Raw genomic sequence first — 25,540 nt, forward strand, 5'->3', positions numbered from 1 at the left:
TTCATTCCTACTTATGGCCAAATAGTATTCCACTGGATATACCACATTTTGTTTACCCATTCATCATTTGATGGGCATTTGGGTTGTTTCCACTTTTTGCCTATTATGAATAATGCTGAAGTGGACCTTAATGAACAAATTTTTGTGTGAACATATGCTATTTCATTCACCAGGGGCAGTAGAGATAACCCAATAGTTAAGGATGTTAGAATCTGAAGCCACCTTGCATGTGTTCAGAGTCTGGCTCTGCTACTTAATAGTATGTGACTTTGGGTAAATGGCCTAGCATATATGTGACTCAGTTTTCTTACTTGTAAAATAGGGTAATAATAATACTTATCCTGTGGGTATTGTGAGAATTAAATGATTTAATGTGGGTAATGTATTTTAAAGTGCTTGGAATAATGCCCACACATAGTAGATGCTTTCTACATTTGCTGTGTTAAAATAAGCTGGCAAGGTTATTACCTTTTCTGTTTCACAAATGAAGAAACTGGGAGTTGCCCAAAGTTTTATGGGCCTTAGGCTGGTTAATTATATTCTTAAACATGTGCAATAAATAGACTAAAAAGGAAATTAAGAAAACAATTCCATTTATAATAGTTTCAAAAGAACAAATACTTAGGGATAAATTTAACAAAAACACAAAACTTATATTCTGAATATAACAAACATTGTTGAAAGAAATTAAAGACCTAAGTATTTAAATGGAAATTCATCCATGTTCGTGGATCTGAAAATTTAATGTTGTTAAGTTGGCAATACTCCCCAAATTTACATGCAGATTCATCACAGCTCCTAACAGAATACCAGCTGACTCTTTTGTAAAGAATGACAAACTAATTGTAAAATTCATATGAAATTTCAGGGGACCAGAATAGCTAAACTAATCTTGAAAAAGAAGAACAAAACAGGAGGACTCACATTTTCTCATTTCAAAATTTACCATAGAGCTACAGTAATCAAGAAAGTTTAGTGGTGGCATGAGGAGAGACATAGATTGATGAATAAAATTGAGAGTCCAGAAATAAACCCATGTATCTATGGTTTTTAACTGATTTTTGAGACGGGTGCCCAGATCAGTCAATGGGGAAATGACAATCTTTTCAACAAAACTGGATATCCACGTGCAAAATAATGAAATTGGACCCTTTGGTTATACCATATACAAAGTTAATTCAAAATGGATCAAAGACCAAAATACAAGAACTAAAACTAAAAGACTTAGGAAAAATATTGGGGTAAATCTTCATGACTGTAGATTTAGCAATGGATTTCAAGATATGACAACAAAGCACAAGCAACAAAAGATAGACAAACTGGACTTCATCAAAATTAGCAACTTCCGTGCTTCAAAGGACATTATCAAGAAAGTGAAAAGACAACCCACAGAATGGGAGAAAATAACTGCAAATCCACATGTCTGCTAAGATAATTTAGACTATACAAATAACACATACAACTCAATAACAAAAAGGCCAATGACCCAATTAAAAAATTGGCAAAGTATTTGAGTAGGTATTTCTCCAAAGAAGATATGTAAATGTTCGATAAACACATGAAAAAATGCTTGACGTCATTAGCCGCCAGAGAAATGCAAATCAAACCACAATGAGACGTCACTTCACACCCACTAGAATGGCTAGAATCAAAATTTCAGATAAAAAAACTTTTTTTCAGATAATAACAAGCGCTGACGAGGCTGTGGATAAATTAAAACCCTCATACGCTGCTGCAGGAATGTAAAACAGTGCAGCCACTTTGGAAAACAGTCTGGCTATTCCTGAAATGGTTAAACACAGAGTTACCCTATGATCCAATAACTCCACTCCTAGGTATATTTCTAAAAGAAATGAAAATGTGTCCATACAAAAACTTATACCCAGATGTTTACAGCAGCATTATTTATAATAGCCATAAGGTAAAAACAGTCCAAATGTTCATCAACTGATCGATTTATATACAAAATGTGGTATGTACTTACAATGGAATATTATTCCATCACAAAAAGAGGAAGTACTGATACATGTTAGAACATGATGAACCTTGAAAACATGATGCTAAATGAAAGAAGTCAGTCACAGAAGACAATCTGTTATATGATTCCATTTAGATAAAATATCCTGAATAGGTAAATCTATAGAGCAGAAAGTAGATTAGTGATTGCTTATAGTTGGGAGGGTGGAGAGGGTGAAGGAGGGTATAAGGGGAGGATAGCTAGAGTATGTTATTTCTTTTCAAGGTGATGAAAATGTTCTAAAATTGACTATAGTAATGGTTGCACATATTTTTGAATATACATAAACCCATAGATCACTGTGTCCTGTAAGAAACCATTGTACACTGTAAATGAATGATTTGTATGGTATCTGAACTATATCTTAATAAAGCTATTTGAAAAAGTCTTGTATGTTCCATTTGTCTCCACTTTTATCTCTACTATATTAACATAAAGAAGTTTAGCATAAACTTTATTATCAACTTTACCACAATAGGAGCTTAGAACATGGCAATGGTTAATATTCGCCTTTAGTAGAGAGATTACAAGGCTATTATATAGGGCAAGAAGTCGTTATGTGATCTATAGTAAACACTGAAGCAAACTCCTTTATAAATATTGGTCACTTTTCTGGAAACATATCGTCTAACTGTAGTAAGTACATATTATATATTATTACATGTATTTTTTGAAAAGTTCTTCATGAAGATCTAGTTAATGTGTAAGCAACCAAAGATGGCACAGATCAATGATAGCTTGTTGAGGTCTATCATTTTAGGAAATAACTTAATTGTGTTCTGATATTCCTTTTATTTTTATGGGTAAGTGCTGCTCTCCCTTCCTCTTTTACAGAGCAAACTTACCTTAGCAAACTAGATTAAGATCAACAAGATGATAAAATAAAATTATATCCTGAACACTTATAAATGTTGCACACAATCTTTTTTTTAAAGCTGCGGGTAGTTTTACACAGATCAGATTTATTTCTGAAAAACATAAGGAAACTTATAAGAACAAGTCACCTTTCATTTAATGTTCCTATCTGTGTGAACACAAAACAATCAGGAAGGGCTAATATTGTTTTAACTTCACAGTGTTTTCAACCATGTGTTCTTCGTCGTGGATTGAAGTGGGAGGGGAGCTACTCGCTCCTCAGAGATCTCTTTTACAGTAGCAAAACTGATTCTAAGAGGTATACACAAAACTTATTGAATTATTGTAGGGGTAAAATGCTAATCAGTTTATTATTTCCGGGGGTAGGGAGGGAGTGGTGCAGAAATCGTGCAGTTTGGAACTGAACTCCTTTCGGATATTTCAGATCCAGTTGTCGCTAGGATGCCTGGAAGATCCAGGAAAAGTTTCTTATGGTAATAAAGGGACCTTAAGGAGCGGATATCAGCAGGAAACAAAGGAACAAAAAAGTGACTGAGGGTCTTAAGAGCAGAAAAATAGGAGGCAACAGTCGCCTGTGCACAAAGGAAAACTGAAGAGTGCCAAGGCTGTAAAGTGACCATTTCAAAGAAGGCGGTAGGACAGGGAGGAGGTTGGTATGGGACAAGTATTAGATGCGGCCATAAAGATGCACAGGCACGCTCCACGTGTCATCCGGGAAGTTAGCCCCCCTCCTCCAAAGGCCCAGGTGGCGGCCCTGCGCTGCCTTAACGCCAGCGCCCTACCTGGCCGACCTTTCCCGGCGGCCAGGAGCATCAATGCCAGCGTCAGCACCCGAACTCCGTCAGGCATCGCTACTGCCGCAGATGGGACGAAGGCGTCGCTGATCCCTGGCCGAGGGTGCGGGCAGGAGGGTGCCACAGCAGCCTCTCCGTCCTCCTATCACAGGACTCAGTCCGTTCCTGCTCGCCCTTCAGGGTTGCCGCGCATCCTCGCTCTGGGGCGCGCTGGTCTTTTCCAGGGATAACCCAGCGAGCCTGGTGGCTCCTCCCTCCCAAACCCCGCCCACCCGCCGGAAAGCCACGCCCAACTGTGCCCGAGACCGCCGTGCGCCCTGCGTGTCCTGGCTGCGGCTCCACCACCCTGGTTGTCAACAGCAGTCGCACATTCTTGGGGAAGACTCCCAGGATATAACGGCATCCCGCGTCTCGCTGTTCCAACAAATGCTTTAGGAACACTTGGTATTCCTAGAAACTGTTCCGATGGACCTCCAATAAAAGAAGGCTTGCAAGGTTTCTGCTGGCAGGGAGAGGGCCCCTGATCATACCTGCAGATGGACTCTTCACCTGGTAATCGGGGTTGCTGGTTTGCCCCCACAGGTGCCTCTCAGAAGTTGCACCTGCCACTTTCGGCCTCAGTGTGAACGATGGAAGGAGGAAGTAGAGATTACTGCTGCGACAGTAGTAGCTCTCTTCCTCTGTCTATGTGGCAGGTTTTTCAGAAGTGAACTGGAGGGCGTTTAGACATTTTCCAAATACGTGGGCACAGTCATCATGTATTTGCTGATGATTCCCAGAGCTCTCTCAGTTGTCCAGTGGTGACCCAGTGACTCAGGAGTTTTCAACACATGGTTACATGACTCCCAGGGTTGCCCAGGGGATGGTTTCCAATCCACAGTTGTCTTTAGATGTGTGGTTGCCTCTGCAGAGGGAAGGGACCTTTTTTTTTTTTTCTTCTTAACTGGTTCTTCATCTTTTTACGTCTTTAAACGAAACCTCACTCTCCTAGTTTTTCTCTGGTATTCTCAGTTCTTGAGTCCTTTTATCCATCACCTGAGACTTCACCCTTAGAGCCTGTACCTGAGGGGAAAGAAGACATTGGTCAACAGATGGTAGTCCAGGAGTCCTGGTGAGCATCAGGGTTCAGGCCACAGTTCCATTTATGGATTTGGACAATTAAAGCATGGACTACGCGTGGTGATAAAGACAGCAGGTGCCCAAATGTATAAAAAAGTTCTTTTAAAAATTTTTTATAGTTTGTTTGAAAGAAATTACCATTTAAAAGTTTAAAAACTGTTTCCAAACGTATGAGTATTAGTCCCTCTTGGAAAAAAATTTCTTTGTGCTGTGCAAAACTTGTGTTTAGCCCCCTTTTAGATGCAGAAAAGGCGTCCAATCTTCCAGGAAAAAATTGAAACATAAGTTTTTGGTGGGTGTGGAAGATGAGTTTCATCTTAAAGCCTAATCATGGAAGAACAATTCAATGTGAGCAGGTTGAAAACCTAGAGATTTTTTAGTCTCCGTCTTTTGTTTCAGCTTATCAAAGCCCTAATAAAACTGGGACAGAAAAATAAACATCGATTTTTCTCAGTCTATTTGTGAAATAACCAGAAATAAAGTAATGGTTATAATCAGGATTAAATAATATCAGGCTTTTTTGTAAATTTATTGTCCAGCAGTATCTGTAGAAATGCAATCAACTTTTATGCTTTCCTGGAGGACAACATCACTTGCCTAACTTCCAGCAAACCCTGAGCATACAATGTAAAGTATAATGTGTCTCATTTTCCCCTTCAGTTTTGGTTGATGAATACCAGTATGAGTTTACAATAGACTTGTAACAGAGAACAGATTTTCCTCCATATAAGTGAGTTAAGATGGGAAAAAACCTGAAAACAACTTAATTGTTTTTCAGATCTCAATAGTAAATTCATCTAAACTGGCTTGAGTCTGCAAGAATATACTGAATAAAACTTAGTTACAGGGCTGTGGGAGAAACAAAAAGTAATAAAAATAATGTTTTAACATACATTATGTAGTGAGATTCATCACAATTTGGTATAATATTCAAATTTTTAAAAATTTTTTTTAATTTTTGAAAAGTAGGATAAAGAATGGAAGCATGGTACTCTAATTATAAATACCAGTGGTACGTGTAAAATGCAGTAAATACCACTGAGAGAGAAATAATACAGAATGTCTGTGTGGAAGATAAAATGAAGCCAAGTACAGTATACCTTGAGTGAAAGGAAACACTAATCAGGAGAAAATTTCAAAGGATAATTTCCTTGAAAAAGGAAATAACTCAGCTCTTCTAAGGTTCATTTGCAAAATTATGCTGAACTTATATGAGTAAACCCCCCAAATTCAGGGGATAGAAAGACACAGTGATTAAGTGCACAAATCCTGAGGTCAGGACACCTGGGTTCTAATCCTAGATTTGCTACCTATTTACTGACTGTGTCACCTTGGATGGCACTCTGAACTTCATTTTTTTGTGCCATGGGAATGATGGTAATAATACCTACCCTGTAGAGTTTAAGAAACAATAGTGTATGGGATTTCCCTGGTGGTCCAGTGGTAAAGAATCCGCCTTACAATGCAGGGGACGCGGTTCGATCCCTGGTTCAGGGAACTAAGATCCCACATGCTGCGGGGCAACTAAGCCTGCTCGCCACAACTACTGAGCTTGAGTGCCTCAACTAGAGAGCCCGTGTGCCGCAAATTACAGAGCCCATGTGCCCTGGAGCCCAGGCGCCACAACTAGAGAGAAGCCCACCTGCTGCAACCAAAGATCCCGCACGCCTCAACGAAGATCCCGCGTGCCACAGCAGGACCCGATGCAGCCAAAAATAAATAAATAATAAGTAAAATAAAAAAAAAAAGAAATGGATTCATAAGACTGGTTGTTTTAAAAAAAAGAAACAATAGTGTATGTATGTGTGGGGGTGGGGGTGGTGTGGAGGAGGAGGGGTCTGGAGAGAGAGCGTTTAGGTAGTGTCTGGCATAGGGTAGGTAACATGAGTATACATAATAGTTTACAGATAATAAAACCAAGGTGCAATACCACATAACTATACTTGTCGTTTTGTTATTATAGAAGAGTTCATCATTCCTCAGTGTTATCCTCTTACAGTGCTCAGGATAATTTGGATTAACCTTACTGAGAAACACACGTTTATATAATATATGAATTCCTTGGCCCGTGTATATTTTACTAAATGAGAGAGTCTGGGTCTCACCTGGATATATCTTTTTTTTTTTTTTTTTCCCGTCAGGGGGAGAGGAGGTTTGATAGAAATGGCATTGGGGAAGAGAACAGTGTCATCAAATCAATTCTTGAGCTTCACAAATTAATGTTTTGGCTTTGGCACTGAGTTTATATTCAGGAGGCCATTGCTCCCAGACAGAGACACTAAATGGGACAGACATTTTGCCCCCAACAATAGTAAATTCCTTTTTCTTAATGAGTCAGCTAGACACTTGATATATTAAAGAAAATTCACTGAAAGCATCCATTAACTGTGACTTTTATAATGTTTATTTTGGCATGCCTCTAGGAAATAATGTAAATAAGCTGAGAGAGGGGAGCTGCATGCCTGGCATGAATGCTTGTTTTAAGAATCAATCTTTTGGGGGCTTCCCTGGTGGGAAGAGAATCTGCCTGCCAATGCAGGGGACACGGGCTCGAGCCCTGGTCTGGGAGGATCCCACATGCCGTGGAGCAACAGAGCCCGTGAGCCACAACTACTGAGCCTGCGCATCTGGAGCCTATGCTCTGCAACAAGAGGCCGCGATAGTGAGAGGCCCGCGCACCACGATGAAGAGTGGCCCCCGCTCGCCGCAACTGGAGAGAGCCCTCGCACAGAAACGAAGACCCAACACAGCCAAAAATAAATAAATTAATTAATTAATTAATATAAAAAAATCATGTTTGGTAATTGCAATCATTGTTGCTTTTGTTGTGGTCATCCATGTACAATGCTTGGTGTCAGTCTATTTACCTCTTGTAAAAATAAAATACAGTGTGTGTGTGAAAAAAAAAAAAGTAACGATTAAAATACAGATTTTCCATCAAAATTAAAAAAAAAAAAAAAAAAAAGAATCAATCTTTTGGGACTTCCCTGGTGGCACAGTGGATGGGAATCTGCCTGCCAATGAAGGGGACACGGGTTCGATCCCTGGTCCGGGAAGATCCCACATGCCGCAGAGCAACTAAGCCTGTGCACCACAACTACTGAGCCCGTGCTCTAGAGCCCACGAGCCACAACTACTGAAGCCGCACGCCTAGACCCCATGCTTCGCGACAAGAGAAGCCACTGCAAGGAGAGGCCCACACACTGCAACAAAGAATAGCCCTTGCTTGCCCCAACTAGAGAAAGCCCATGTGCAGCAAAGAAGACCCAAAGCAGCCAAAAATAAATAAAATTAAATCTTAAAAAAAAAAGAATGAATCTTACTACATCCATGTTCATAGAAGCATTATTCACAGCAGCTAAAACTTGGATGAAACACAGCTGTCCACTATGGGTGAATGGTAAGCAAAGTGTGGTATATAGATACAATGCAATATTATTCAGCTTTAAAAAGGAAATTCTGATACAAGCTACAAACATGGGTGAAGCTTGAAGATATTATGCTAAGTGAAAGAAACCAATCAGAAAAGGACAGATGCTATATGATTCCACTTATATGAGGTACCTGTAGTAGTCAAGTTCACAGAGACAGAAAGTAGAATGGTGGTTGCCAGGGACTGGGGGAAGAGGACAATGGGGAGTTATTGTTGAATGAGAACAGAGTTTCAGTTTGGGAAGATGAAAAAGTTCTGGAGGTGGATGGTGGTGATGGTTGCAGAACAATGTGAATATACTTATTGCTACTGAACTGTACACTTAAAATGGTTAAAATGGTAAATTTATGTTATGTATACTGTGTCAAAATAGAAAAACATAAATAAAAAGAATGAGCCAAAGCAGTCTTGAAATAAAAGAACAAAGCTGGAGGTATCGTGCTCTTTGACCTTAGACTATACTACAAAGCTACAGTCATCAAAACACCATGGTACTGGCACAAAAACAGACACAAAGATCAATCAAACAGAATAGAGGGTACATGTAAAAGAATGAAATTAGTACATTTTCTCACACCATATACAAAAATAAATTCAAAGTGGATTAGAGACCTAAATGTAAGACCTGAAACCATAAAACTCCTAGAAGAGAACATAGGCAGAACACTCTTTAACATAAATCATAGTAATATTTTTTTTTGGATCTGTCTCCTAAGGCAAACAAAGGCAAAATAAACAAATGTGACCTACTTAAACTTAAAAGCTTTTGCACAGCAAAGGAAACCATTAGCAAAACGAAAAGACAACCTACTGAATGGGAGAAAATATTTGCAAATGATATGATGGATAAGGGGTTAATATCCAAAATATATAAACAGCTCATGTAACTCAATATCAAAAAACCAAATAATCCGATTAAAATTTTTCCAGAGACAATATACAGGTGGCCAAAAGACACGTGAAAAGATGCTCAACTCACTAATCATCAGAGAAACGCAAATCAAACCCATAATGAGATATCACCTCACACCTGTCAGAATGCCTATCACCAAAAAGTCTGCAGATAACAAGTGTTGCTAAGGATGTGAAGAAAAGGGAATCCTGTTGGTGGGAATGTAAATTGGTGCAGTCACTATGGAAAACGGTATGGAGGTTCCTCAAAAAACTAAAAATAGAGCAACAGTATGAGCCAGCAATTCCACTCCTGGGTATATATCTGAAGAAAACAAAAACACTACTTTGAAAAGATACATGCACCGCGGTGTTCACAGCATCATTATTTACAATTGCCAAGACATGGAAGCAACCTAAGTGTCCATCAACAGATAAATGGATAAAGAAGATGTGGTGCATGTATATATATAATTATATATATAATTGAATATTACTCAGCCAAAAAATAGAATGAAATTCTGCCATTTGCAACAACATGGGTGACCTAGAGGATAATCTGCTTAGTGAAATAAGTCATAAATGAAATAAGTCTCATGAAATAAGTCATGAGAAAGACAAATACTGTATGTTATCACTTTTAAATGTATGTGGAATTTAAAAAATAAAAAATACTGTATGTTATCACTGTTAAATATATGTGGAATTAAAAAAAATAAAATAAATAAATGAATATAGCAGAACAGAAACAGACTCACAGATAAAGAGAACAAACTAGTGGTTACTAGTGGGGAGAAAGAAGGGGAGAGGGACAAAACAGGAACAGGGGATTAAGAGGTACAAACTACTATTTATAAAATAAATAAGCAACAAAGATATATTGTTCAGCACAGGGAAATATAGCCATTATTTTATAATAACTTTAAATGGAGTATAATCTATAAAAATACTGAATCACTTGGTGCATACCTGAAACTAATATTGTAAATCAACTATGCTTAAATTTAAAAAGTAAAATAAAATAAGATAAAATAAAAAGAATGTATCTTTCACTCATTGGCCAGAAAGAAGGCCCTTTATTTCAACATATCTCAATGTCATTGGCCCTAAGGAGGTTTCTTGAAAATGTTCAGCAGAGTAGAAATGGTTCAACCCCTGACTGAGCTTACTTTTGACATAAATTCATATAGAGGTGACAAACTGATTACATATCAATCAACCATGCAATATCACATAGATTGCAACACGGTGACCATGTTTTACCACCTAAGCAGTTTTTCTATCTTGTAGATCAGTATATTTTACAGAAGACTGAGAAATTACTACTTTTCAAAGATTTTGTTTTTGTTATTTTTGTACAATAAAAACAACTTTATTATTTTTCTTCCAGTTTTATTGAAATATAGTTGACATACAGCACTGTATAAGTTTAAGGTATATAGCATAGTGATGTGATTTACATACATCATGAAATGATGATCATAGTAAGTTTAGTGAACGTGCGTCATCTCACGTAGATACAAAATAAAAGAAAAAAATTTTTTTTCCTTGTTTTGAGAACTCTTAGGATTTACTCTCTTAGTAACTTCCATACATAACATATAGCAGTGTTAATTATATTTATCATGTTGTACACTACATCCCTAGTACTTATTTATTCTATAAGTGGAAATTTGGGGGCTTTTTGGTTTTATTTTATTATTTTTGGCTATGCGGCATGTGGGACCTTCATTCCCTGACCAGGGATCGAACCCGTGCCCCCTGTATTGGGAGCATGGAGTTTTAACCACTGGACCGCCAGGGAAGTTCCTGGAAGTTTGTATTTTTGACTACCTTCATCCACTTCCTAATTCCCCCACCCCCACCTCCAGTAACCACAAATCTAATCTCTTTTTCTAAGAGTCTGTGTGTTTGTTTGTTTGAAGTATAATTGACCTACAACACTATGCTAGTTTCTGGTGCACGAAGATAAAAGCAACTTTTAAAAATCATATTTTTCATACAAAAATTAACTTGTTTCAACTTACTATCTTCCACAATGTGGTTTAAAGATTGGAATACTAAAATTCCTTTGAATGGAGTTGGAAAAGGTGTATATTTTCCCTTTCAACAGCCATCCATATATGTAAGCAATAATGTTTGCATCTGAAGTATATATTATACAATACCTTTATAATTGAAATGTCTGGCTAGTGTCATGATTATACTTAAATGTTACTTAGGTTCTTCTAGAAGCCTTAAATAAAACGTTGTAGCAGGTGGTAAAGCTATGTGACATTTCTGTTTTTGTTTTTATGATTTATTTTGTCATCCCTTTCTAAATCTCAAAGCATTTTGATCCTCAAAATTCTAACTTGTAATATATAATTAGTTAAATTCTTTAACTCTGGAAGGAATGCTTGGTAATATTGGAGCAGTAATTTCATTATTTATGAAATGGTTAGATTTACAAAACAATCTAATAGATGTCGGGATATTTCATTTTTGTCCAACTGTCCCAAACACCCACCCTAGTCCAATTTGAAATAAGCCAGATTTTTACAAGAGGTAAAGTCATTTTTAAAAATAGCTTTATTGAGATGTAATTTACATAACAAAGAACTGACCGGTTTTTAGTGTATAATTCAGTGAATACTAGCATATTTACAGGGCTGTACAAACATTACAACAATCTAATTTTAGAACATTTCTATCACTCTAAAGATAAACCTCATGCCGACTTATAGTCTTTTTCCATCTCCAATCTCAAGCAACAACTAATCTCGTTTCTGTCTCTACATATTTGTCTTTTTTGGATATTCCACATAAATGGATCATATATGTTCTTTTGTGACTGGTTTCTTTCACTTTTTGAGATTATCTGTATTGTAGCTTTATCAGTACCTTATTCCTTTTTTTTTTTCCTTTGGTTTTCACCCTTTATTTATTTTTTAAAGTATTGTAAAATGTATTTATTATTTAAATCACATGTAATTATAATGAAGATTATTTTAAAAGATTTATAAAAGCACTCATAATCTTACCAACTGGACACAATGGTGTTCGTTTTTCTTTCCAATCTTTTTTTTTTTTATTTTTTTTTTATTTTTTTTTTATTTTTACAAGACATAAATAGACTGACACCAAGCATTGTACATGGATGACCACAACAAAAGCAACAATGATTGCAATTACCAAACATGAAACACACTCATACTATGTCATAATATTGACATTCAGTCCAGTAATCCTCCACTGTAACAGCTCCTTTACTTTGCAGTGAAAATTGATTTGTATATTCTTTGCCTCTGAGTCCTTGTGGGATTTTTTTTTTTTTTTAAATTCAGACAGAAAGTCACAAAAATTATACTCATCCTCATCAGTTCACTCAGTCCCATGTAATTAATTTTTTTTTCATCTTGATCTTTTGTTAGCACTTTTATGAGTTCATCAGTTTTTCATTAGAGTTCTGAAAATGCTTATTCATTCAGTTCAGCAGTACAGTCAGTTACCAGAAACCTGTACTTGTCAGAGTCTTTTCCATGAATTTCTTGAAGATGAAACCCTTTTATAGGAACATATTTGCAAAATCATCAGAGTACACCCAGAACTGTCTGTAAATGACAAAAGACTTAAAAATGACCACGGTTAAAGATTTGATGAAAGTTCATAATAATGCAGTTGACAAGAAAATTAGTTATTTCTGAGATATACATTTTAAAGTAATAACTAGGATTATTACTTATAACATTATACCAGAACATATAAGATTTTTAGAAATTTCATGTAATGTCTGAAACATTTATATTAACATATTTCCATACATATTTCCATACAAATACAAATATAAGATTTTTAGAAATTTCATGTAATGTCTGAAACATTTATATTAACATATTTCCATACATATTTCCATACAAATACAAATATAAGATTTTTAGAAATTTCTTTCCAATCTTAATTCCTCCTTACGCATATTTTACTTTGCTGTTGGGTTCTCTACTTTTCATCCAGACTTGTTGTATAAATGCTTCTCCATATTAGCTGCTGTCTTTGCCTGCCTTGTTGTTGTTGTTTTTAATTTTTATTGGAGGTTAGTTAATTTACAATGTTGTGTTAGTTTCAGGTGTACAGCAAAGTGAATCAGTTATACATATACATATATCCACTCTTTCTTAGGTTCTTTTCCCATACAGGCCATCACAGAGTAGTGAGTGGAGTTCCCTGTGCTATTGTTTTAGAGGCTGCATCCCATTCCGGCTGAGGGAGATTTGTTATGGGCCAATGAACTGAACATGATTAGCAAGGGTGACTCAGGTCTGTTGTGATCCTGTCACCCACTGGTGAATAGGTGAGGCTCTGGGGGAAGCTGAACCTGGCCCCTCCCGGCTTTGGGGGACTGTATCTGCCCTTGCTGCCCTACTGGGGATGAAGCCCTCAGGGTGCTTCATAAATGTTTGTAGCTGCCAGCAGGAAATACTTTTCCTTTAAGTGGGGAGGCAAGCCAAGTATTTTCCTCTTCTCTTCAACCTTGCAAGGAGCTGTTGGTTTCTTAAATCAGTTAAGCTAGGGCACAAAGGTTTAGATTTCTCATCTCTTACAAAGGTTTCCATTTCTTCCGGAAAGGGGATTTAATTTTACTGCTGTAGCAATTTTTCACCACAAGAATCTGCTTACTTCTTTTCCTGATACTGAAATGCCAGGCTTGGCACATTCTGGGCAGGTAGAGGGCATCCCCCTTGAGCTACATTGCCCTCTGCTCTCCACCCATTTAAATCCCATTTCACATCATTCCATGCCCTCCTTGAAACTGTCCTTGGCCTTTCACCCACACCCAGGTTTCTGACATCTTAAAACATTTACTATTTGCTTATAGTCACATTCTCCTAGAGGGCAGCATGATGTCATAAACAGACCCTTGACTGGAAAGCAAGATACTTCAAATCTTGTCCCATTGCTAACCCTCTGTGTGACCTTGGCTAAGTCCTTGCACCCCCTGGGCTTTAGCTGCTCCAATCCTTATTCCTTTTTATTGGCAATATTCCATTGTATGGATATACTATATTTTGTTTATACATTCTTCAGTTGATGGACATTTTGGGTTGTTTCCACTTTTTGGTCATTGTGAATAATGCTGCCATTAACATTTGAGTGTAAGTCTTTGGATGTACACGTATGCTCATTATTTTGGATAGTGTTCTAGGAATGGAATTTCTGGGTCATATTATAAGCCTGTGTTTCATTTTTAAAGAAATTTCCATATTGTTTTCTAAACAAACTTGCCTTAGGAGGGAAAGTAAATTTGTATATCATATGTGTGCTCTTGGCTTGTGTTTATTTTTCTCTGAAATAAAAATCTCTCAAAATTTTTTTTTAATAAATTTATTTATTTTATTTATTTATTTTTGGCTGCACTGGGTCTTCATTGGTGCTCGCGGGCTTTCTCTAGTTGCAGCAAGCAGGGGCTACTCTTCGTTGTGGTGCGCGGGCTTCTCATTGTGGTGGCTTCTCTTGTTGCGGAGCACAGGCTCTAGGCACGCAGGCTTCCGTAGTTGTGGCACGTGGGCTCAGTAGTTGTGGCTTGCAGGCTCCAGAGCGCAGGCTCAGTAGTTGTGGCTCATGGGCCCAGCTGCTCTGCGGCATGTGGGATCTTCCTGGACCAGGGCTCGAACCCACGTCCCCTGCATTGGCAGGCGGGCTCCCAATCACTGCTCCACCAGGGAAGCCCTCTCAGAAATTTTCTGATCAAAAATTAGGTCTCTTGTTTTTTCCATGACTCAATTTTGAAACTTTATTGGCAAAATTGTTATAATACTTTAAGCCATGATTTTTAAAAAATGAATTGCCTCAAAAATGTCAATGCATTTCATTTGATATTAGGTGAAGTAAAGTAAAACCTCTTGAAGATTTGTTTGTATAAAATTGGGATGACAAATTTTGAAGTCAATCTGTAGAAGATTCTCAAACTTTTATGAATACTGCACATGAAAATTACTGTCAATATTTTTGAAATTTTCAGCAGCTTTTCTTCATGAATGATTCATCTATTAGCAACCCTTTCAGACCTCAAATAATGCTTAGAACGTTAAAAGAAAAACCAAAGGCTTTAGTGTACTTAATTAAACTCCTGGATTTCCTGATACTTTATGTATCAGGAAATTAAATTTTGTGCACACATGTGAATTTCGTGATATAAAAAAAGAATAAACATTACTAGATTAGACCAACTTTGATTGAAAATTGGAATCTGATACTTTAAAAGCTGTATGTCTTTGGGCAAGTTATTTAATACTTCAGATAATTAATTTCTTGATTTGTAAAGTGAGGCTCAATAACTCAGTGACTATCTAAATAGAGAGGGGTCCAAGAATCTCTAACTGATGGCCACATTCATCCCTGTGACTTCCTAATGTTTTGAATCTGTTGACTCTTTTACTTTGATATTCCTGTCTATATGAATAATGAGCAATAACTAGGAACGACTGATGAACACTGTCCTTGTTTTAATTGCACTGTGTATTAGCTATGTTTTCTTTGCCTAGATTAAAGGAGTTGGGGGCGGGAGGGTCTTCCCTCAAAAGAGATCTAATTTACAGTAGCAAAAGGAATTGGAACAGAATCAGTGTCTGATTATCCTTTTTGCTAATTAGAATTTCCTTGCCGCTAGAATGCCTGTCAGGCTCTAGAAGTTACATACATATTAGTGAGGGAATTTTAAGGAGCAGGACATCAGCAGCAAAAATACAAGACCTCCCTCTCCTCGGGGAGAAGACAACTGCCAGTACGCAAAGGAAAACTAAAACAACCACTGGAAGAAAAGTGACCACTGCAAAGGCCGGAGCGAGGCAGGGTGGCCGTCGGTCAGGGTCAGTCACAAGCTCCAGCTGTACATTAAGATGCTCAGCTACACTCCGCTTGTCTTCTGACAGATAGAGCCTCCCACCTCCGCACCCAGCGGCATCCCCCTACCTCTCCGACCTTCCTCGTGGCCAGGAGCAGCAGCCGGTGCCCAGGCTCCAAAGACCTCAGGGAGCCCAAGCCACGGGGACGGGAAGGGTGGGGCCATCCCGGGCTTCCCTGTCTGTTCCTGCTACAAGTTCAGTTTGGCCACGGGTCTTCGCTCATGTCTCAGCCAGCCCTCCTCTTGGACAGCGATGTCAGCCTGTGCGCTGCCCCTCCTGTCTGCGACCCCGACCCGCGGGTCCGAAAGCTGCGCCGTCGTGCCCGCTCCCTCTCGCATCCCGCCGGCCGCGCGCACCTAGCGCCAGCGCTCACCGGAAGTAGCGTGGCTCCCCGCCCCTCTCTAAGTGCAGTTGTTTTGGGGGAAGACTTGGTAGTTTTAGAAACTTCAGAGATGGATTTTCAGTAGAGGAAGCCAGGTATGGTTCAGTTGGAAGGAGCACCGTCCCTGATTACCCCTGCAGACAGATTCTTCAGCCTCTGTTGGTTCCTGTTGGATTGCCCACGAAGAGCGTGCTTCTCAGACGATGCTCCTGCCACCTTACATCTCAGTGAGGAAAGGTAGGAGGAGAGAGTAGACGGTTAATGTAGCAGCAACATTCCTCTTTCCCTGCAGCTTTCACAACATTTCGGAAATGAAAAGAGCAACCTGAGCCACTTTTCAAACAAGTGGCACCACTAACCACTGTATGATGACGTTTCCAGAGTTCCCTCAACACAATCTCTCTCCTGACTCCATGCCCGTAAAACCAAATGCAGATTGAATAGCTAGCCCGTGGTCTCCACGTCCCAGGATGCCAACTCTGCGCGTCTGCACCACCCACACCCTTACTTTTCAAAATTCTTCTCCATGATTTTCCGTCTCAGGAATAATTCCCTCATTTCCTCTCAGCTGAAAGCCTGCAGGTCATCCTCACTTCCCTCCACTGCACCTCCCACAGCTAGGCAGTCCCCCAGACCTGTCTGCTCCTTTAACATCCCTCAATTCCATTCGTTTTCTTCCTTCCCTCCTGACGCTACATGGGCAGATAGCCATCACTTCTCACCTAGTTTATGGACAATAACTTCTTTTTTTTGTTTTCATTTTTGCCCACATGTCTATTTAAATCTATCAATTCATTCCCATCATCCTTTGCATGAGGCCCCATGTTCAAAAGATAAGCTACAAGAGTCTTCAGAGTGGCCCCCCTCCACCCTCACTTATCCTCTTCTTCCTGAAGAATGCATGCCTCCTCTCTCACACAACAGCTCACAATTCTCTGATGTGACCAGGCTCTTATTCATTTCTTTCATATGATAGATCCCTGGCCTGAAGCCTTTCTGTTCCTTATCTTTTACCTGACTATCACCTACTCAGGCTTGGCTTTCAGCTGAGACATCACTTTTTCCAGTGTTTTCTTGACATACCGAGGATTCCCATAGCTCCATGTACTTAACATTCTCACAGCTCTTTTTTTTTTTTTGTAACCATTTTCTAAAATTGGTGTATAGTTAATTTATAATGTGTTAGTTTCAGGTGTACAGCAAAGTGATTCATATATATATATACACACATATATATGTATATTCTTTTTCAGATTCTTTTACATTCTTGGTTATTAGAAGGTATTGAATATAGTTCCCTGTGCTATACAGTAGGTCCTTTATCTACTTTACATGTAGTAGTGTGTACATGTTAATCCCAAACTCCTAATTTATCTCCCCACTCCCCGCTGTCCCCTTTGGTAACCGTAAGTTTGTTTTCTATGTTTGTGAGTCTATTTCTGTTTTGTAAATAAGTTCATTTGTATCACTTTTTTAGATTCCACATATAAGTGATATCATATGGTATTAGTCTTTCTCTGTCTGACTTAATATGGTAATCTCTAGGCCCATCCATGTTGCTGCAAATGACATTATTTCATTCTTTTTTATGTCTGAGTAATATTCCATTGTGTATATATATATATATATATATATATATATATATATATATATATATACCACATCTTCTTTATCCTTTCAACTGTCGATGGACATTTACCCATCATATGAAAGTTCCCCACTTCCATAACTGCCTACCTCACCAAATTGTGAGGTCCTCGAAGGTAAAGATTGTCTGCATCAACATGTTCGCAGAAGATGGCTAAGTAACAGACACTGATGACACTCAAAAAATACTTGCTTGATGAAATTGAATCCTGTAAAAGTATGAATTATGCTGATGAGGAAAGGTAAGTCAAGGGTCTGAATGGACATAGTTATTCACTAGGTTTATGAGGGAGTTAGGCTCATTATTGGTCTCAGAAGACAGAGGAGCTTCTGCACCCCCAGCCGACAGACCTGGCTTTGATACATGAAGGTGCCAAAATAACCTACTTTTAAAAACTGCTTTGTCCTTTCATTTTTCCCCTCAAATATTTAAAAAACAAAAGATACAACCTAAGTTGATATACAATCGTTGCCATTTGGCTCTAATTGTCTATCTGGTCAATGAAATGCTCACTAATTAATCATATTCTCAAAAATTTGTCTAGCATGTTTTTTGAAGACACAGTATAATCTATTCCAGTTACACTTGCTTAGCATGACATAACTCAGTGTTATTATATCTAGACTGCAGAATATCAGATGATAGGGGAGTCTTGTATTTGAATTAGGAAATTGAGATTGATGCACATCCTTTTCTGTAATTACACTGTATTGCACTGTGACATCAAAATGTACCACATGTTTCCACATGACCATGCCCTTGTTCTCACTGTTTCTTTTACCTAAACTGTCTTTCCCCTTATTTCTTACTGCAAAGAGCATCTTCCTGATTCAGCTGAAATATATCCAGTGATATAGGACTCATAAATTCCATGCCAAGAAAAGTAAGTCATCTCCAGGGTGTCACATGCATCGCTCTCTATGCCCCCTCATTGTTGCAACCATTAATCTTCATTTATACTCACGTAGTGATTGTCAAGCTGTATTTTAATAAACTTTATATGTCTCTTCCCAACATTAAAAATGATTTATTTCTCGTAAGTAGGCGGCACTGGCAGGCTGTGTTTGGAAAAAAATGTTGCTGAACAGGCAGCACTAGAGCTGTAAAGCAAATATGGCATTTTTCTAAGGATTAGTCTCAGTTGCATTATAATACGTGAAAGTAGACGGACTTAAATGACTACATACTCTTTGATTCCATTTATATGAATTATTGCAAGGCAATACTATCCGCTCAGAGAACAAATAAGTAGCTTCCAGGGGTTGGCAGTGTTATATTTGTTGATTTCAAATGGGTAAATAAGTACATTTTGGGGTGAGACATCTGCTCTGTATTTTCCTTATAGAGGTAGGTGCACACTGATTATGTTTATGAAAACTCTCAGAACTGTGCACAGAGAGGGTACGTTTAGTGTGTGGAAATAATAAGAAAAAAGAATTGGAAACAGCCATATTGTTGTTTTTATACCCATAAACCCAAACCTTACTTGTGGTTAAGCTTTCCAGCTGTTCGAGGAGTGAGGAGGTTGAGGAGAACTTACTGTTAATACACCTTCTCTTGACTAAGGCGTTGTAACAGGAGGATCACTTTGTACTCATATCACAGATCACTGTGTAACTCTGGTTTATTCATGTTTATGTATGTGTGTTATATGTGACATTAAAAAGTTCACAAAAATTAAAAAAATCTAAGCCACAAATAACCTTGTTCCTAAATATCAACCTTTGAAAAATACATGCCAAATTTAGTAAAATATGGAACAAATAAATGGCAAATTCTGAGATAATATGCATAGCTCTGTACATTTTGAGTAGCTCACAGAATTCAATAGCAATAAAGTGCAGCAACTGAAGTGTCAATGTATTATTTCTCACCTGAAATGACAAAGTGAGGGATGTGGTATGCCCTAATTTTTAATAAGTCCAAAAAATGATGTGGGGCATATTTGGGCTAAATGAGGAAACGTATCATCAATATAACAAAATGGTTATTAATGTGTATGTGTGTCTGTGTGTGTGTGTGTGTGTGTGTGTGTGTATTTGACACAAGGGTTTTTTGGAAGACAGGAGAGTGCTTGCTTCTTGTGTTATAACCCTGGTACTGTCAAGGTACTGGGGGCCCTGCAGAGTGGCAAGGCTTTGTCAGGATGGGGGCCCTGCCCTTCTGCTTATCCTCTGCAACAGACATTGCCTTGCTTGTCATGCATTCTCAAGCCCTCTCAGCTTGCTGCTGCTTCACAGCCATATTTGGAGCACTGAAAACTTTCTTCAAGGCTGATCCTGGTCTTTGTGCCTAGATCTGCCCTATAGCCACTCCTTTAAAGACTCTGTCCCTGCCTCTCTCTTCTCCCTTTTCCAAATCTAGAGTAGTCTGGTTGGAGTGTGGCCATGTGTCTTTGTGTTTGACGTGGCGACAGGGGAAGGGGAACATACTGTTCTTGTCATCTTTCTCCCAAAGATATTTTATTCAGTCTGCAAATACTCTCTCTCCTCCAAGGTTTAAGCTTTTCAAAATAAAAAGCTAGAACATACGGAACAAATTTCTGTTATCTTCCTGTTTTATCCATTCTCTCAGAGGTTATACAAAGAGGCTAACTGAAGGAAAGAAAGGAGGGAAAAAATGAAGGAAACAAAGATTAACACCTTAATATATTATATTTGCATAATTATTGGCAGGTTAAATTGCCTAAAAACCAAATAAATGTGCAGCATGTGAAAGAAGAAAACTCTACTGAATATATAAAAGAGAGTTTAATTAAATATTCATGTATGTTTTTCTGTGGATATGAGGCATCATTAAAAAAATGTCAACTTTCCCTATGATAATCTATAAAATTATTATTAAACCAATAAAAATCTTAATAGTAGGTTTAACTGGGGCTATGGAAGAAACTCAACTAAATTATATTGGACTCATCTACAAAAGATTAAGTATATCCAAAAAATGAGAAAAATTCCTAAAGAGAATGAAGAATAAAAACAGTAATAAGTTTTGCCAGGGGTTTGTTGTTGTTGTTTTGGTATTTTCATGTATTTTTTCTGTTATTTTCAAAACCAATCATCAATTATTAAAGTAAATATTAGGTTATTTTTACAGATTTCTTAGTATACTTGATAGTATATAGAAATAGACTTTAATGTTTCAAATATCTCCAACTGGTCATGTCAAGCTTCAATTATGGCTGAAGTAGTCATGGACTAATTTATTCATTTAAAATACAGTACTTACACAATTGAATGCTGGGAGGTCCAATGAAATGAAAATAATGTATTAGTAAGAATTATATTTCAGCCATCTGTATTCTGGAACTACTCTCTTAGGAGTTATAAAACTTTAATAAGAGAAAATGCATCATCAGTTAAAGGGCAGCAGTTACACTAGAAAAATATCAATCAAAATTTCTTTAAAGAGAGGAAAACACATCAGATCTTCTGCTGTGCGTATGGACACGCGGGAGTTGGCTGCTCTACAACTGAATCAAACCTGCACATCACCCTGGATCCCTGTGCCCTCACATCCCCCTCCTCCCCTGGGGACCTGAGGATGCAGGGAATGCCCTGACCCTCTCTGGCAGCTGCCCTGGGCTGCAAGTGGAATAGCAGGTGCAAAAGGGTCTTTTGGCAAAGGCTGGATTCTAAACTCTGATTCTGCCCACTTTTCCCTGTTTTGATCATTTTCTTTCCTTAGCTCATTGAACTTTCAGTCACCAAAGCTGCCAAGCAACTTCAGGTTTTTTGTCATAGGAGAAAATCCTATGTGATAGAAAGAAGTGGTGCTTTCCAATTCTTTCTCCACATTTTGGCTATCTTACTGTAGGTGTCAATGTGTAATGCTGATGTTTTCATAAACTTTGGGAAGTTTGTACTCTCTTCGTCTCCTTTTTTTTTTAACCAACGAATTTATTCCATCACAGTTCTGGAAGTCAGAAGTCAGAAATCAATTTTCTGGGCTAAAATCAAAGAGTTGGCAGGGACTCACACCCTCTGGAGGCCCCAGGGGAGGATTCCTTCCTTGTGTCTTCCAGCTTCTGAAGGCCGCCAGCATTCCTTGGCTTGTGGCCACATCATTCCTATCTCTGTCTTCCTCCTCACATTGCCTTCCCCTCTGTGTATTCTACTCCATTTTAATTATAAATTCCCTCGTCAATTGATGCTGTGTTTCATATTCATGATGTAGTTTAGACAGTTTTTGAAGTCGCAGCTGAGGCTTTTGAATCTCATGTTCAAAATATGCATTTTCACACTGTAAAGATACTTTCTCAGTTCGAGACTTTTAATTTGAATTGTTTCACTCATTTGATTGGCTTCACATAACTTTTAAAATATCACTTGTTTTCTCTTTTAAGTCTGTTTAAAGAAGTATTTAAGTTTCTTCAAATCCACTTCTGACTGATTATCTTGGTCTCATTCTTCTGAATCACTTTTTTTCCCTCTGATTCCAAGTTGCCATCATCATTGTAATCTTCTCTAATGAGATGCGGAACACTTATATTCAGGAAAGTTTCAGTCAGAGATTTTAACTGTTTCTCTTTATCATTTACAATGAGTTCCCACTGTGTGTCGAAGTTGTCAAGCATTTTGTTGTTGTTCCTTTAGTTTCCACATTCTTTCTGCCGTGCAGCATCTTCTTTAAGCTTTCTGACGTTGAGCATTTGCATCAAAACCATTATTCCCCTGTGACATAGTTCTTTATGCTTCTGAGACGACTTTAAGTTATTTTTGGACTCAGTCACTTTGAATTGTAGGGATTTTGATGCCTCTTTAAGTGATTGTCACTGCCTTTAGAGATAGATGATCCTCATGCCATTAAATGAAATTTTTTGTAACTCTCTTTTCTGTTCTCTGCCAAGACTTATGGTATCCCTCAGGGACCTGTTCACATCTCTCCTAAGTGCTGCCAGACACAGAGTTTGTAACTTCAGAGGGCTGGCCTCCACTGCAGGTGATTCGAGGACTTTAGAGTCTTTTGCAATCAGTCTAATCTTCTCACTGACGCCCTGATATTCTTCAACTCAAACAGAAAATCTTTTCCTAGCCCTTTTTCCCTCCTTAAAGTAAATTGGCTTTTTATGTTAAACACAATCAAAGCAGTTTATACTAGAATTTCATAGGGAAATCCAAACAGACTTGAGCCTTGTGCCCATAATTCAGACAATACCATCAGAGCACTGCACAGCTGCTGCGGGACTGGCTGGAAGTTCATTTATTTGGCCGCCTCTCTGATTCCAAAGGGCATTACAGCTCTACTGTGGAAGTTAGCTTGCGGGTTACAAGTGCTTGCCTGGAACCCTGCAAGTGTTTTACTTCAATCCAAACAAGTGCCTGGCAACCAGGACAGACCATGAGTGGGGCTGGTGCAGGGATGGGGGACAGATTTTACAAATTAGTGCTCTCTAACTGTGTCCTGGTACTGCAACTATCTTGCAGGTCATAAGGGTGGGACCCTAATCTGATTGGACTGTGGCCTTCTAACAAGAGGAGGAGAGATCTCTCTCATTCCACCATATGAGGACAGTGGTCATCTGCAAGTCTCCTTCTGACCTCTTTTAACCTTAATTACTTCCTAAAGACCCTGTCTCCAGAGATAGTCACAATAGGGCTTAGGGCTTCAGCATATGAATTGGGGGCAGGGGCCCTGAGGGTGGGTGGGGAGCGGTCAAATCAGTCCATAGCAGGAGGCTCCAAGATAGAGCTCATTCTCTAAACCCATCATGTCCTCACCTTTGGAGAGTTTGAATTCCAGACATGGAAAGTCAGCTGGGTAGGGGGTGAGTTGCTGCCAGGTTGCCATTGCTCTGAGAGCTACTGCATTGTAGTAAAGGAGGAACAATGTAAGGCAGTTCAGCGCAGTGGTTAAGAGACCTGGAATCAGAATGACTTGTTTTGCAAACTAGTCCTGTCACTAACCAGCTAGGTAACTCTGGGCAATTTATTTAACTTGTCTTACCTGTTTTGACATCTGTAAAATGGGGATAATAATATTTGCCTCATTAAGTTTTTGTCTGGATGAAACAAACAATGCATGTGAAGCTTTAGCATAACTGGTATGTAGAATGTGCTCAACAAGTGGGGAAGCTTTTGTTATTTTTAGTGTTATTATTTCTCGTACGGCCTATCGATGAAATCTCATTAACTGAGCAAATCTACCCAGTGCAGCCAGAAAAAGACTAAATTACACATTACCTGCAAAATTGTCAGGGAGTTTATAGATTACCTATGGCCTTCATATACCCATCCTCTCTTCTGTTTTTCTGGTTAACTCTTCCTCTTCCCTATGAGTTAGCTAATACATCACCTCTAGCAAACTTACCTCAGCCTCCACTCTCACACTTCCTGCTTCGCACTTATACATTATTAAAGCTGAACTCTGCTCTTGCCCTGTAGCACATCTTCTTTTACCTCATAGTCTTGAAATTATATCTGTTTCTAGGTTTACCTCACCTACTAGACTATAAGCTCCTTGAGGATCAAAGCCTTGTTTATATATCTCTGAATGTCCAGTGCCTAATTAAGTGTTTAATATTGATGATAAATATTGTTTGAACTGAATTAAAATGTATGAAACTCAAGCTACATCTGACGTTCACTACTGTGTTACCGGTGGATATTGGGCTGCCATGATGCAAACTGTAATACTCTATTCTTATCCATAGGTGGCAGCAAGCCCCTAAAATAAGGAGGAAAATGGTCTGTGCAGAGATAGAATCAGAGAAGTTAAAACGACTTATTCTAATGTGTATTTTGGCCTTTACATGAATAACACCTGTGTAAGTTCTCATTTTACAGAAATACTAAGGTGAACAGAATACAATCTATTAAACTAGGAGCTCCTTGAAGTGAGTATTTTTTCTGTCTTAATTACTCAATATCTCCAGAGTCACCTACAAAGCTTTGTCTAACTCTTTCCAGCTTATTCTTTGTAGAGGCTGTCGTGCTGTTTGGTGGTCGCTGAGCAAAACTGTGAAGTTGTTTCCATTTGGTTTTGGCAACATCTTTTTTCCTTGACACAAGTTTTTATCACTTATTCCGTATCAGTCTTCCTGAAATACTCACTAATTAATTTCTAATAAAATATTAGTTACATCTTCTGTCTATATGGCCATGGACAGAAGTTAGGAGTATTCTTTTTTTTTAAAAAAAAACTTACTTATTTGTTTTATTTTTGGCTGTGTTGGGTCTTCGTTGCTGTGCACGGGCTTTCCCTAGTTGTGGCGAGCGGGGGCTACTCTTCGTTGCAGTACGCGGGCTTCTCATTGCAGTGGCCTCTCTTGTTGTGGAGCACAGGCTCTAGGCGTGCGGGCTCAGTAGGTGTTGTGCATGGGTTCTAGAGAGCAGGCTCAGTAGTTGTGGCCCACGGGCTTAGTGCTCCGCCACATGTGGGATCTTCCCGGACCCGGAGTTGAACCCGTGTTCCCTGCATTGGCAGACGGATTCTTAACCACTGCGCCACCAGGGAAGTCCCAAGGAGTATTCTTAATATTAGGCTCACAAAAAAGAAAA

At 38.6% G+C, this 25,540-nt stretch overlaps 1 protein-coding gene across 1 annotated transcript in view; it reads right to left on the reverse strand.

Annotated features, from left to right (window-relative positions):
* Nucleotides 1–3,742, reverse strand: part of VWDE (von Willebrand factor D and EGF domains) — a 96,134-nt gene extending 92,392 nt beyond the window's left edge. The window contains 1 exon segment of the mRNA XM_036862951.1: nucleotides 3,685–3,742. Within this exon segment, the coding sequence (XP_036718846.1) occupies nucleotides 3,685–3,742 (58 nt within the window).
* Nucleotides 3,743–25,540: the final 21,798 nt, after the last annotated feature.

The sequence above is a fragment of the Balaenoptera musculus genome, chromosome 9, assembly GCF_009873245.2.
Source record: "Balaenoptera musculus isolate JJ_BM4_2016_0621 chromosome 9, mBalMus1.pri.v3, whole genome shotgun sequence".
NCBI classification, from domain to species: domain Eukaryota; kingdom Metazoa; phylum Chordata; class Mammalia; order Artiodactyla; family Balaenopteridae; genus Balaenoptera; species Balaenoptera musculus.